Consider the following 15,415-nt stretch of genomic DNA (forward strand, 5'->3'; position numbering starts at 1 on the left):
ACCTTAACCTTTCAGTCAATATGATTTTTTTTCCTGAATTTCACAACAATGGTCTGGGCTGAAAGGCGGATTTTCCGGATGACGTAATTTGCAGATGCACCATGGGAATTGGAATTGTGGCATGACTCCCTGGTGTGGTAGACCGCAGTCTAGGGTAAACCACTGGGGAGACCAATTGATCACTTCCCACCCATCTGACCACTTAACACAGCCATGTTAAAGTGGTCAGATGCGTGGGCCTTGAGCGTATTGCTGAGCATTTTATTGGTCAGAATACTGCTCTTCTGAAACGTAAAGTTCCCAGCAAGCACGGTCAGGACGTGGACCAATCAGTGACGTCTCGATTGGGGCCAGATTAGCCTGATAAATCAGTCCGCACATTACCACCCCCTGTTGGTGGGTGGTGTGTAGTGTGGACTGACCCCGGAGATATTTTATTTTATTTCGTCTCGCCTGAAGAGCGGGCGAATTGAATGGGCTAATCAGGGCTGTAGACTTGAGGCACGTGGTAGGCTGGTCCGGTCCCAGCCCCCCCCCCCCCAGCCCCCTCCCTTCGGAGCTGTTCTGCCCACGTGAGAGTCCCTAGTGGACTCTGATTGGTGCTCTTCTGCCCACGTGAGCCGCTAGTGGACTCTGATTGGTCCATGAAAACTGTCATGGCGGAGTCAGACTCAACTCGAATTATTTTAATAAACTATACAATAGTGCCGTTTCATTACGTTTTAATACCATTTTGCACTAACGTAAACATGCAATCATATAATATGTTATGAGAAATAAAGTATTTTTGCAATGTCATGCCACGTCGCCGTTGGGGGCTCTAAGCGTGTGTGTGTGTGTGTGTGTGTGTGTGTGTGTGTGTGTGTGTGTGTGTGTGTGTGTGTGTGTGTGTGTGTGTGTGTGAGACGTCAATAGGCTTTAGCCCGCCCCCGCTGAAGTAGAATCTCCGTCCGAAGGATCCGACTCTTTCCCAGAACGAAGTGAAACGTAGTGTGTGAAAAGTCTGACGCTTGCAGTCAGGCTAGGGCCAGATCACGTCAAACCATGACTAGTCAGATCTGGCCTAGAATATCACCTATCTCAGTACAGTCCTTGCTCCGCTCATGCTCCAGAACAGTGTCAAAATAGAAAATATTGTTCCTTCGAAACAATTGTGGGCTCGCTTCAAGCCAGAAAACAATGGCTATAAAAGTACAAAATGTCAAGATCGCAGGCAGTGCTCTCTTTGATGTTACTGACGCATCTTTGCCAAATGCCATGAACATGTTACTTTGCATGTATGATTTAGAGGCAGAAGAATAATTTGCATAAAACTGCAATATTCATTGAATTATTAAAAAAGCATGTTTCAATTAAAAAAGAAATCCGATCTGACAGATCTTTAGATATTGGTCCAAAGTTCATGTAAAAAAAGTTTTGTGCACGAGACGCGAAAATTCCAGAATAAAAGCGGGTTTAAGCGTTTTACAAGCTGCTCAAAATTGCGGAAAATCTAAGGGCGGAGCTTACTTAACAAAGACACAGATGTCTTCCGCTTGAGTCAAAGCACGCGTGTAAGCAAGTTGCATGTCTTCAAACAAAACGAGTCATGACTTATGCCCGTTTGAAGTTTGAATTTTCAAACGCTTCGTATAGCGCCCCCCCTTTGGCCAATTGGAATAAGATTGGTTTCAGTGATATTTTGACTAACCCTCTACATCTTTGCCAAATGCCATGAACGTGTAACTTTGCATGTATGATTGAGAGGCAAAAGAATAATTTGCATAAAACTGCAATATTCAGTGAATTATTAAATAGCTGCAGCAGCACGAGGTCAGGATTATATAATTTCCTGCCAACGTGTATAATTTTTTTGGGGGAAAGCCTGCTGCTCCGTGGCATCAGTAAATATGTTCTGAAAAGCTGCCACGTAATCCATGGCTCTTCAATAGCACACATGCGCTTATTCACTTTTTACGAGAATATTATGAACCTGAGATGCATTTCCGCAACTTGATACATATTGACATGATTGCTGAAATGTGAAATAATATAGGCCTATAGGCTCGTCAAAAAGAGGACATTGATATCTAGTGCAGTATTGGACTCCCTGTCTTCTGTGTGTGTGTATGTGTATGTGTATGTGTATGTGTATGTGTGTGTGTGTGTGTGTGTGTGTGTGTGTGTGTGTGTGTGCAAATGCGTGTGTGCGTGCGAGTGTGTGTGTGTGTGTGTGTGTGTGTGAGAGACACTGTCACCCCATAGACTGACATAATTATTGTATTGTATTGTGATCCTGGCCTAGGGGTGCCAGAGACCACAACAAAAAAGGGGGAGACACAGTCAAAACAAAGGCTAAATAATATTTATTAAAGAATAAAGTCAAAATAATCAAACTATACCTACACAGATGAGGTGTGTAATCAGTAAAGTCAGTAGTGAAATGCTGTATGGATGCATGGATTGTGTAGTGTCGTATGTGTTAGCCAAAGTGTTGAGAGGTGTGCAGGGGAAGAAAGCAAGAGGGGATCTGCCACAGGACTGGGGAGCAGAGCTTTATAGGGCGTTGGCACCCGGGCCCAGGTGCCTGCCAATCTGACTAACGGCCATCGATCAGCTGCTCCCCAAGTCCTGAGGGAAGCAAAAGAAAACACCAAATTAGTACAAAGTAAATACCACCTAACCATACCCAAGTACAATATCACCATACAACCTATAATCCTCATAGTGAGGGGACCGTCACACCCCCCCCCATAAAGACGGGGTCCCAAAGGGATCACCGGAACAAGCTTTAAATATTAAATACATTGAATACTAAATATAAATACTAAATATACTACCTACTGTATACTACCTATACCCACTCTACCAATGGCCAACCTCCCGTCCTGTCATAGGCCTTCATCCCAGCAACTGGATACCAAAGCAAGAAGCATTTAAGAGCTGAAAGACCAAGGCAGGACCCCAGAGAGAACGTCCATAGTGCAAGGCCACGAACCTCACGTTTGAGCACTGTATAGGGAGAACACAGAAAAGGTCACTGATCAGTAGAAACAACGTCTAACAGGCCACAAAACTGTCCCTCCAATGGCTAACCCCCTATCACCAGCCACCACCCCAGCAACTGATGCATCTAAGGGCTGAGTGACTGGCCAAGAGGGCCACTGGAGCCCATCTTCATTACTTAACATTATTTATTTTAAAGAGTACCACCCAAATCTGGCCTGGCTCCTGTAAAAATTCAGGCATCGCATCATGCCCAACAAAGAGTACCAACCACGTCTGGCATGGACCCTGTAGAAATTCAGGCATCGCATCATGCCCAACAAAGAGTACCAAGCATGTCTGGCTTGGTCCCTGTAGAAATTTAGGCATCGCATCATGCCCAACAAAGAGTACCAACCACGTTTGGATTGGTCCCTATAGAAATTTAGAAATCAAAGTAGGGTTAAGCCCACCCGAAATCCATACATCAAAGTGGGGTTATAACTACCGGTAAGTATAACGAAGCCCACCCCGAACCTGTCAAAGCACTTCCCCACCTCGAAAACTGACGTGCCTGGTGGATATCTCCGGATTCCTCCGTCCCCACCTCCCAGCCGTTCAGCCCGGTGGATGGGCTGTATACCCATTTCACAAATGAATGCCTTGACACACAAAGATCAGTATAACACCCAATCTGTGCTGCTGTACCTGCAATTTAGTTTCAGTGTCCACTTCAGTTTTTAAGTGTCAGTTTTTCAATTGCCTATTGAGTATCTAGCCTCACTTTTTCCAGATCAGCTTGAAACTTAGCTTGCGCCATAATTAATTATTTTTCCTCAAACGTTAACCCTGCAGGGGCCAACACCCTAGGTGCAGGAGGCACCCATGCAGCACCTAACACAGGAGGGGAAATCCTACAGAATAGGTTTAGAAAAACAACGCTCTCTTGAACGTCGGGAATGGTCAAATTATTCGTAAATAGCAATACTAACAAATCACACCTGTATACCAAAATACCACCCAATCTCTACTTTAACCTTAACTCCACCTCACCATCCTGCCCACAATCTCAGCAACCTCGCATGCAGGAGCAATTTAAGAGACCGAAAACAGCTTGGCCTACAATGGAGAAAAAGAAAACAGGAGACATCTTAGGTACAGAAGCAACCCAGGTCATGCAACCATTTACAGGACTACACGCTATAGGATCAGCAGTGATGTAAACTATATATCTAATTACACCAACAGGACTTATCGTACTCACATACGGACCTGCCTTTCACCCAACACAGCTGACCAATTATCATAGCTTAACCCTATGGGCAGCCATTTTCAGCCACGCACAAATTATGTTCTCTCATGGCAAAAAGGAAGAACTGTGCCACGTTGTTTTACTCTACATTAAAACAAACGCACCCATGTCTGTCACCCACCAGTTGAGTTACAAATTACACTTCCATAGAATTAAAATCCTGTTTTACCCATATATATCAATCCCACTTAACAAAACTACATATACTTGGTGAGTGCTTTTGTCAGCCAACCACATTTTCTTTTTGGCGAAATGCCACTGGCACCAAATCGTATGCTTAAAACATTAACTTTAACAAACTGTCAATTCATGCTCTGGTCAATACATCAGCTGGTACATAACTTACTATACACAAACAAGCTCCACATTTCTTCTTTGGCCATCTCTATAATAGCCATACACATACTAGTGTTAAAATAAGACTTCATCTCACCTAGTTTGAATGGTGAACGGTGTTGAATGGTGGTGAATGGTGGCATCAATATGATGTCCTGGTACAGGGTTTGTATGAGTCTCTGTGCAGCCATTTTAGCAGGGCCTGCTGGGGGGAAGTGCACCGAGCCTGCCACCGATGCGCCTCAGCGCCGCCTCTCTGATACGGGCCAGAACTACGGCCACCCATAACCCCTCCCAGCTTCAGTCTGGTGGACCACTCGTCTGGTGGACCACTCGTCTGGTGGACCACCCGTCTGGTGGACCACTCGTCTGGTGGACCACTCGTCTGGTGGACCACCCGTCTGGTGGACCGCACCGTCTGGAGGGTCGCACCGTCTGGAGGGTCACACCGTCTGGTGGACCGCATCCGTCTGGTGGACCACATCCGTCTGGAGGAACCAACCGTCTGAGGAACCAACCGTCTGAGGAACCAACCGTCTGAGGAACCAACCGTCTGAGGAACCAACCTCTGTCTGACCCTGCTTTGTGTAACCATCATGCTACAAACCACCGACCAAATCAACTCAGTTTTTCCTGCCACCTGTTGGAGATGTATTCATTTACTTAGAAACGGACAATAAGTCCTTTTTACTATTATCCTTTAAGTTATGAGTCAATATTGACACAGAGCAGAACCACACAGAAAATGGGCAAAAATGTATTTAACAATAAAAACAATGCCGACTGACAAAAACACCAAGCGAACCTATTTAACAAAAACGGCCTATACTACCCATCAGCTCCTCTGAGAAAGAGTCTATGAACTCCTCTAGAGTAACCATCCTGGCTAATGTGAAATTTAACAGTCCCCCAGCTGGCAAACCAAACTTTGAATACAAAATACAACCCCAGCCAGGAACCCTTTATCTTAACCGCCGAAAACCAGGAAAAATCCTCCCCACTATACCAACTTAACCAAATACTATAACTTAAGCAAATACTTTATCAAACTTTAACCAACAACTCATTAAATTTAACCCAAAAAGATAACTGCATCTCCCACTTAAAAGTCCAGCCCAAAAAGCATACTGTAGCAGCGCTTTCTGTACTCACCGGACCGTTGATCACACAGAACAAGGGAATCCCCAGGCATGATTCCCAAACGACCTCACTCCAATTCACCAAACTACAGACCAACGAGCAATTAACCGACGCCCCAAATTGGTCAATTGACTACACACTGCAGCGCAGCACTACCAAATAAATGCAGAAGGGCAAATCACTTGATTCACCAAACTTACTGCATATCAAAATCAAAGTTCAGCACGAGACGAGCCCCCACTTGTTATGATCCTGGCCTAGGGGTGCCAGAGACCACAACAAAAAAGGGGGAGACACAGTCAAAACAAAGGCTAAATAATATTTATTAAAGAATAAAGTCAAAATAATCAAACTATACCTAAACAGATGAGGTGTGTAATCAGTAAAGTCAGTAGTGAAATGCTGTATGGATGCATGGATTGTGTAGTGTCGTATGTGTTAGCCAAAGTGTTGAGAGGTGTGCAGGGGAAGAAAGCAAGAGGGGATCTGCCACAGGACTGGGGAGCAGAGCTTTATAGGGCGTTGGCACCCGGGCCCAGGTGCCTGCCAATCTGACTAACGGCCATCGATCAGCTGCTCCCCAAGTCCTGAGGGAAGCAAAAGAAAACACCAAATTAGTACAAAGTAAATACCACCTAACCATACCCAAGTACAATATCACCATACAACCTATAATCCTCATAGTGAGGGGACCGTCACAATTATGCCCTGATTCTATGAACGTAACCTTAACCTTTCAGTCAATATGATTTTTTTTTCTGAATTTCACAACAATGGTCTGGGCTGAAAGGCGGATTTTCCGGATGACGTAATTTGCAGATGCACCATGGGAATTGGAATTGTGGCATGACTCCCTGGTGTGGTAGACCGCAGTCTAGGGTAAACCACTGGGGAGACCAATTGATCACTTCCCACCCATCTGACCACTTAACACGGCCATGTTAAAGTGGTCAGATGCGTGGGCCTTGAGCGTATTGCTGAGCATTTTATTGGTCAGAATACTGCTCTTCTGAAACGTAAAGTTCCCAGCAAGCACGGTCAGGACGTGGACCAATCAGTGACGTCTCGATTGGGGCCAGATTAGCCTGATAAATCAGTCCGCACATTACCACCCCCTGTTGGTGGGTGGTGTGTAGTGTGGACTGACCCCGGAGATATTTTATTTTATTTCGTCTCGCCTGAAGAGCGGGCGAATTGAATGGGCTAATCAGGGTTGTAGACTTGAGGCACGTGGTAGGCTTAGGGTGACCATACGTCCTCTTTTGCCCGGACATGTCCTCTTTTAGGGGGCTGTCCGGCCGGTCCGGGGGGGTTTTATAAATTCCTTCAAATGTCCGGGGTTTCGCGCATATCACAGTTTAAGCACGGACATTTACAATGCACGTTCAATGGTTCTTTTGGAAACACACTGTGAGAGGCGCTAACCCCGGAACGTGTATTATTCATACTACTCTCTGCCTGCGATCCCTCCCTCCCTCAGCCTGTCTCGCTTTCAGATCAGAGGCAGAGCAGAGCAGAGCTCTGCAGCAGATCGCGCAGCGCAGGGCCAAACGAACTGCAAACGCTATTAATGCTCACTCCCTCAGCAACTGTGTTTACATTGGTGAAGGAATCTTGCCTGCTATTCCCTCAATCCTGGTCTAAAAATGACGGGAGACGGCTCTACGGATGCGTATCGGCGAGGCGAAGGTGCTCGCGACGACCGCGGCTTTCAATCACTGATGAAATGCACAAAAAGTGCGAGTGACCAACATTGAGAAGCAGAGCGTTCTGTCAGCAAAGCTGGTAGTCTTCTGTGTCCATTTAGGCATTTACAATTATAAAAGTTCTGCTTCAAGCCCATAACACTGCAAAGTAGCTTACAAGACAGTCTGTGCGAGGTGAGAGCTCTTCTGCTAACTAAATTGACAGAATCTTTTCTACAACCTTGTAAAGCAGAAGATACGGCGGTTTGAATAATGGGTTACCTCTCTTTTATTTAGTTACAAAGCTGAACGTTCATACAGGAGCCAAAAGGCATACTTTATCAGTGGATCTCTAGCCTATTAATAGATTTGTAAAGGGTCCAATTGGAACCCCCTCAAAATTGAATACATAATAGGCTATTAGTGGTATAGGGCATAATTGAGCGGTAAACTAGTAATAGAACTAGACCAGGTCAACCTGGTTGTGCCAGACCCCGGTTCTGCCAACCCTCTGGGCCTATAAATTTAATGGTACATTTATAGGCTGTCTGTCCCTTTATAGGCTGTCTGTCCCTCCCTCATGTCATCATCATTTGTGCAAGACCCTTTGGTTGTGCCAGACCCCGGTTCTGCCAACCGGCCCAACCCCCTGTCTGTCATCATCATTTATGACATCATGCCTTTTGTAGGCATGTCATCATCATGTCATCATCATATATACCCTTTACATAGAAAACCCGGACAGACCGACATTTGCTTATGTAGGCCTACCCATTTCATGGGTCTGGCAAAAAAGAAAATTGGGGGAAAAATTATATATATATATATATATATATGTGCCGGGTAGAGTGTCCTCTTTTTGGATTTTCAGAATATGGTCACCCTAGGCTGGTCCGGTCCCAGCCCCCCCCCAGCCCCCTCCCTTCGGAGCTGTTCTGCCCACGTGAGAGTCCCTAGTGGACTCTGATTGGTGCTCTTCTGCCCACGTGAGCCGCTAGTGGACTCTGATTGGTCCATGAAAACTGTCATGGCGGAGTCAGACTCAACTCGAATTATTTGAATAAACTATACAATAGTGCCGTTTCATTACGTTTTAATACCATTTTGCACTAACGTAAACATGCAATCATATAATATGTTATGAGAAATAACGTATTTTTGCAATGTCATGCCACGTCGCCGTTGGGGGCTCTAAGCGTGTGTGTGTGTGTGTGTGTGTGTGTGTGTGTGTGTGTGTGTGTGTGTGTGTGTGTGTGTGTGTGTGAGACGTCAATAGGCTTTAGCCCGCCCCCGCTGAAGTAGAATCTCCGTCCGAAGGATCCGACTCTTTCCCAGAACGAAGTGAAACGTAGTGTGTGAAAAGTCTGACGCTTGCAGTCAGGCTAGGGCCAGATCACGTCAAACCATGACTAGTCAGACCTGGCCTAGAATATCACCTATCTCAGTACAGTCCTTGCTCCGCTCATGCTCCAGAACAGTGTCAAAATAGAAAATATTGTTCCTTCGAAACAATTGTGGGCTCGCTTCAAGCCAGAAAACAATGGCTATAAAAGTACAAAATGTCAAGATCGCAGGCAGTGCTCTCTTTGATGTTACTGACGCAATCGGACGCTGCATGCATGATTTGAGGCATTTTGTTCCAAAAATTTGTTTTGCAAAAGTTGACCCGCTGGTGGCGCTATAACAGGCCAATGTGAAAAGGGTGGCATCTGTTCCTTGAAAAGGGTGCATAATGGAGAAGACTCCCTAATCGGGAGATAAGCAACAGTCAGGTCGCATGTATACACGCAGCCTCATGGTGGCGCTAGAACAGGGGCATGTGAGAAATCAGGGAATGTGCTTGCAAGATTTCACACACATCGCAGGCTGTGTTCATGATTTGAGGTGTTTTTGGACACTTTATCGCTGCTTGCAGCTATTTATTCTTTTTTTTCCCCTTTTTTTTGTGCACTTCATAGGCATGTTAGATAAAGGTCCTTAGATTGTGTGTAGAATGTTTCATGCAAATTGCAAAATAAAATCCTAGAATAAAGCATTTCACAAACTGCTCAAAATGATATAGCGCCCCCCCTTTGGCCAATTGGGGTAAGATTGGTTTTAGTGATATTTGGACTAACACTCTACATCTTTGCCAAATGCCATGAACATGTTACTTTGCATGTATGATTTAGAGGCAGAAGAATAATTTGCATAAAACTGCAATATTCATTGAATTATTAAAAAAGCATGTTTCAATTAAAAACAGAAATCCGATCTGACAGATCTTTAGATATTGGTCCAAAGTTCATGTAAAAAAAGTTTTGTGCACGAGACGCGAAAATTCCAGAATAAAAGCGGGTTTAAGCGTTTTACAAGCTGCTCAAAATTGCGGAAAATCTAAGGGCGGAGCTTACTTAACAAAGACACAGATGTCTTCCGCTTGAGTCAAAGCACGCGTGTAAGCAAGTTGCATGTCTTCAAACAAAACGAGTCATGACTTATGCCCGTTTGAAGTTTGAATTTTCAAACGCTTCGTATAGCGCCCCCCCTTTGGCCAATTGGAATAAGATTGGTTTCAGTGATATTTTGACTAACCCTCTACATCTTTGCCAAATGCCATGAACGTGTAACTTTGCATGTATGATTGAGAGGCAAAAGAATAATTTGCATAAAACTGCAATATTCAGTGAATTATTAAATAGCTGCAGCAGCACGAGGTCAGGATTATATAATTTCCTGCCAACGTGTATAATTTTTTTGGGGGAAAGCCTGCTGCTCCGTGGCATCAGTAAATATGTTCTGAAAAGCTGCCACGTAATCCATGGCTCTTCAATAGGTGGTCTGGGACCCCTAGGGAGTCCTTAGTGTCACCACAGAGAGCCACCAAGTTTGTGTCTGATATAGAAAGATGTTTTCTTCAAATAATGTAAATCTCAAAATTCAACACCAGTAAGACTCCCTAATCGGGAGATAAGCAACAGTCAGGTCGCATGTATACACGCAGCCTCATGGTGGCGCTAGAACAGGGGCATGTGAGAAATCAGGGAATGTGCTTGCAAGATTTCACACACATCGCAGGCTGTGTTCATGATTTGAGGTGTTTTTGGACACTTTATCGCTGCTTGCAGCTATTTATTCTTTTTTTTCCCCTTTTTTTTGTGCACTTCATAGGCATGTTAGATAAAGGTCCTTAGATTGTGTGTAGAATGTTTCATGCAAATTGCAAAATAAAATCCTAGAATAAAGCATTTCACAAACTGCTCAAAATGATATAGCGCCCCCCCTTTGGCCAATTGGGGTAAGATTGGTTTTAGTGATATTTGGACTAACACTCTACATCTTTGCCAAATGCCATGAACATGTTACTTTGCATGTATGATTTAGAGGCAGAAGAATAATTTGCATAAAACTGCAATATTCATTGAATTATTAAAAAAGCATGTTTCAATTAAAAACAGAAATCCGATCTGACAGATCTTTAGATATTGGTCCAAAGTTCATGTAAAAAAAGTTTTGTGCACGAGACGCGAAAATTCCAGAATAAAAGCGGGTTTAAGCGTTTTACAAGCTGCTCAAAATTGCGGAAAATCTAAGGGCGGAGCTTACTTAACAAAGACACAGATGTCTTCCGCTTGAGTCAAAGCACGCGTGTAAGCAAGTTGCATGTCTTCAAACAAAACGAGTCATGACTTATGCCCGTTTGAAGTTTGAATTTTCAAACGCTTCGTATAGCGCCCCCCCTTTGGCCAATTGGAATAAGATTGGTTTCAGTGATATTTTGACTAACCCTCTACATCTTTGCCAAATGCCATGAACGTGTAACTTTGCATGTATGATTGAGAGGCAAAAGAATAATTTGCATAAAACTGCAATATTCAGTGAATTATTAAATAGCTGCAGCAGCACGAGGTCAGGATTATATAATTTCCTGCCAACGTGTATAATTTTTTTGGGGGAAAGCCTGCTGCTCCGTGGCATCAGTAAATATGTTCTGAAAAGCTGCCACGTAATCCATGGCTCTTCAATAGGTGGTCTGGGACCCCTAGGGAGTCCTTAGTGTCACCACAGAGAGCCACCAAGTTTGTGTCTGATATAGAAAGATGTTTTCTTCAAATAATGTAAATCTCAAAATTCAACACCAGTAAGACTCCCTAATCGGGAGATAAGCAACAGTCAGGTCGCATGTATACACGCAGCCTCATGGTGGCGCTAGAACAGGGGCATGTGAGAAATCAGGGCGGAGGTTGTGGTTAGCCAGCCAAGGAGTGTATGTGCAAAGTTTGTCACAGTGAAGTTTGAGAACTAACTTGTTGGACCCATGCAGACCTCAACTCAATACCGTTTTCCTGTAATTGTGCCAGGTCATATTTCTTACAGAAAACTCCATCAACACCCAATCATCCCCAAAATTGGAGTTGCACCCTTACTTGTCAAACGGCTTCTGCTCTGCACCAGAGCAGGGAGAGGAGAGGCTAGAAAGGGAGGGAGGGAGGGGTCTGTTTGAAAAGTAAGGGTGCCTGTGAGGTCAAAACAGCGGTGTGGTTCGTCTCAGGACGTTGTGTAAACACAATCCAATAAAAAAAATACTAACTTTGAAGCTCAAGAAATGACCGCACTAGCCTAAGGACAATCCACTGTGTTAGTTATGAGAGAGCCCGCGAAATCTAGCAACAGGGGCAGCCGAAATCTAGCAACAGGGGCAGCTATGAAAAAAATCGACTAAAGCAGGTATGAAGGCGTATGATAAAAGGCAGATTTAACCCTATATGTGTTTTGGTCTGGATGTCTCCTTTAAGCCCTATTTTATACCTTGGCTATTTGAGAATAGCCGATCTAAAAGCTTACAACCCGTCGCGATGCGACACCTTGTGAGATTGTAGATCTGCTATTTTCAAACATTTAGTACTTTTACTTTTTGTACTTTAAGTATATTTTTACTTGTAACAGAGTACATTGACAGTGCAGTATTGATACTTTTACTTAAGTACAAAATGTGAGTACTTTTTCCACCACTGCTCTGAACAGATCAATACATTCAAACAATAATATAACCCCACCAAGAAAATCTTAAACATTTGAACAATGGCCAAATAAATAGGATATATAGGATACCAAGTAATGAATGAACATTGAACATGAGCATTCGTTTAAATAACATCAAAATTATGTCTTAACAATGAAGTACCAAAAACATGAGAACAAAATGACCAGGGTCTGTCTGCATGGTCGTCATGTCCAGACAGTTATACTGATTACTCACACAGTGAAGTGGTAAATCTAATCAGGAGCATGGCTTCAAAAAGACAGTGACAGACACAAACTACTGACTCAAACTGGCTCTCTCACTATAAATACAGTGAGCAAGGTCCACCTCTTTTTTTTTAAGGATCATGTCCTTTCCCAGTCCTTGCACAATAGGCTGCAATCTGAACACACAATAGGGTTCTATGTGACTATGATTATTAATGGATTAATTTTACAGTTAAGACTGGTAGAAAAAAATCTTTTATCAGTCACAACTACGCAGGAGTTTCAGGAAATACTTAAAAGAAATTATGTTACGCAACATATTTATAATGCTTCTCTCATTACTTTACTGTAAGGCATCAGGATTTTACTGGAAATAGATGTCCTTTCCTGGTCCCTGCACAATAGGCTGTCATCCGGACACAGACGGGATAGTGTTTTCTGCTGGTGATTCAGTCCGAGTGTATCAAAGGGTGCGTTCGTAAATGCGCACCGGGTGTGGTTAGGTTTAGTGGTTATGGTTAGGTTTAGGCATAGTTTTACTGAGGTTAAGGTTAGGGTTAGGGTTAGGCATAGTTTTACTGAGGTTAGGGTTAGGATTAGGGTTAGGTTTAGGCACTCACTACTGAGCACACACCCAGTGCGCATTTCCGAACGCACCCTTTGATACACTCGGACTGAAACACCAGCAGAAAACACCATCCCAGACACAGACACACAATAAGGTTCTATGACTATGAGGATACTATATCCGTGCATCCTTTATTCATTATATTATAGCAGCAAGGTGAATAAACACAAACTAAAAAAGTACGCTTCTCAGAGTGCAGGTCAACTCTGGGCCCTGGTACCCTGTATCTGGTGCAGCAATCAGGACACAAGGAAGCTGTGGGGGAAGAGGTTGTAAAAGAGTCAGTGCAACTGTGTACATTTGTTACACCACCAAATAGGCAAAAGTGCAAGCGGTTTTTGAGGTGTCTTTTACAGTAATGTATATGCCAAAAGCAAAATGTGAAACGGCCTGTTATTGTGTCACCATGACACTGATTTAAAAAAAAACTGGGTTGGAGGTTCATCCTGGGCTTACTGGGAGTGTGTGCAAAGTTCAATGCTGATGGGTCCAGCGGTGTCTCCGACCTTCAGCCGTTACTAGTGCTCATTATGCAAAATGACCCCATTTAGCAATCATATTTTTGAACAGTAATTGTAGCTCACAAAGCAGTAGCTTAGTAAAAGCACATATTATAGGGGTGTAACGATAATAGTAACTGAATCGATTTTAATTTGCAATGATCTACTATATAATTTTGCAAAAGCAAAATATCGTACCGTTTTGGCTTTGTATCGTATCGTATCGTTTTAAAATGCGATATTTGTGCCATGTATTTGCTAGATAATCACAGCGTTTACTTCCATAATAATAGATTTTTTACTTGTTTTACACAGATTTAATTTCTTTGCAAAATAGTTACTATATCGATTGTATCGTGATGCGTATCGTATCGCTGTTAAAATGTATAGTTACACCCCTAACATATTACTTTTTTCACCGCTGGTCAAACTAGCTAATGAACGTAACTTAAAATAGTGTTTATATCTGTGCTATGAACCGTTTTCCTAAGCACTCCACTGTAGAGGGGGCTACCGCCATTGCTGCGGTGTAAACAGTAGCGTAAAGTAACTAGTAGCTTAGATTTACTTAAGCCAGGGGTTTTCAAAGTGGGTGACGGGGCACCCTGGGGTGCCGTGACAGCAGTCCAGGGGTGCCGCGAGATCATTTAATAATATTTGGAATTTATTTGTTCTAACCAAAATGGCTATTATCTCAACGTTTTCCTCGCAACATAATCACTAAAATATCGTCGCTGTCGGGCAGAAACCTCGTATCTCCAAGTTTCAAATGTTTCAAAAGCAAAACTAGTGAAAACAGCCGATCTACAAGCACACAATGCCTCGTAGATCTGCTGTTTTCAATAGTTTAGTACATTTTATAGATGATGAATGCAAAACGAACGGTTTTGGACATACAAGGTTTCCACCCGACAACGACGATATGCTATAAATATACCGTAAGGTGCTGGGAGTGAAAATTATAAGGGGTGCCTCGGACTAAAATAAATATTTATGGGGTGCCCTGAGACAAAAAAGTTTGAGAACCCCTGACTTAAGCACTGTACTTAAGTACAATTTTGAGTGTGAGTATTTCCCATTTCAATCATTTTACTTCTACTTAACCCCACCCCTAGCTGCTGTTTACACCGCAGCAATGGCGGCGGCGCTCTCTACAGGGAAGCGCCCAGGAAAACGGTCTATACTGTTGCATACAACTTGGAGCTTTATTCCCTCTCATTCTCTGCCCTTAATTGCCCCCCCCCCACCCCCTGCCTCCATGATATCCTCTCTGTGGGCATGTGGTTTGACATTCTAGCACAGGGCCGTCCGTCAGTGCTTGACTTTTGTCTAATTGCTCACCAGTGGTGTAAAGTGACTAAGCATATTTACTGAAGTATTGTACTTAAGAACAATTTTGAGGTATTTGTACTTTACTTGAGTATTTCCAATTTCCAATACTTTCACTTCTACTACTGTACAGTGTACACTACATCTCGGATCCAAATATTCTAGTTTTTATAATATTAAACATTAACCGCTTTAGCCCTGTTTTATACCCAGGCTGTTTGAAAATGGCCGAGATGTGATGCGTTTGTGAGCTTGTAGATCTGCTATTTTCAAAACATGTTGTACTTTAAGT

The 15,415-nt window shown here is 43.3% G+C and overlaps 1 protein-coding gene across 1 annotated transcript in view; it reads right to left on the reverse strand.

The window, feature by feature from the left end:
• The window catches only part of LOC308284249 (L-rhamnose-binding lectin SML-like), a 34,690-nt gene extending 21,968 nt beyond the window's left edge, over positions 1-12,722 (reverse strand). Inside the window, exon 1 of the mRNA XM_080724819.1 lies at positions 12,677-12,722. Coding sequence (XP_080580945.1) covers positions 12,677-12,707 — 31 coding nt within the window. The 5' untranslated portion in view covers positions 12,708-12,722. The remainder of the gene's footprint in view (positions 1-12,676) is intronic.
• Positions 12,723-15,415: the final 2,693 nt, after the last annotated feature.

The sequence above is a fragment of the Nannobrachium achirus genome (genome assembly GCF_963921795.1).
Source record: "Nannobrachium achirus genome assembly, chromosome: 4".
Lineage (NCBI taxonomy): Eukaryota > Metazoa > Chordata > Actinopteri > Myctophiformes > Myctophidae > Nannobrachium > Nannobrachium achirus.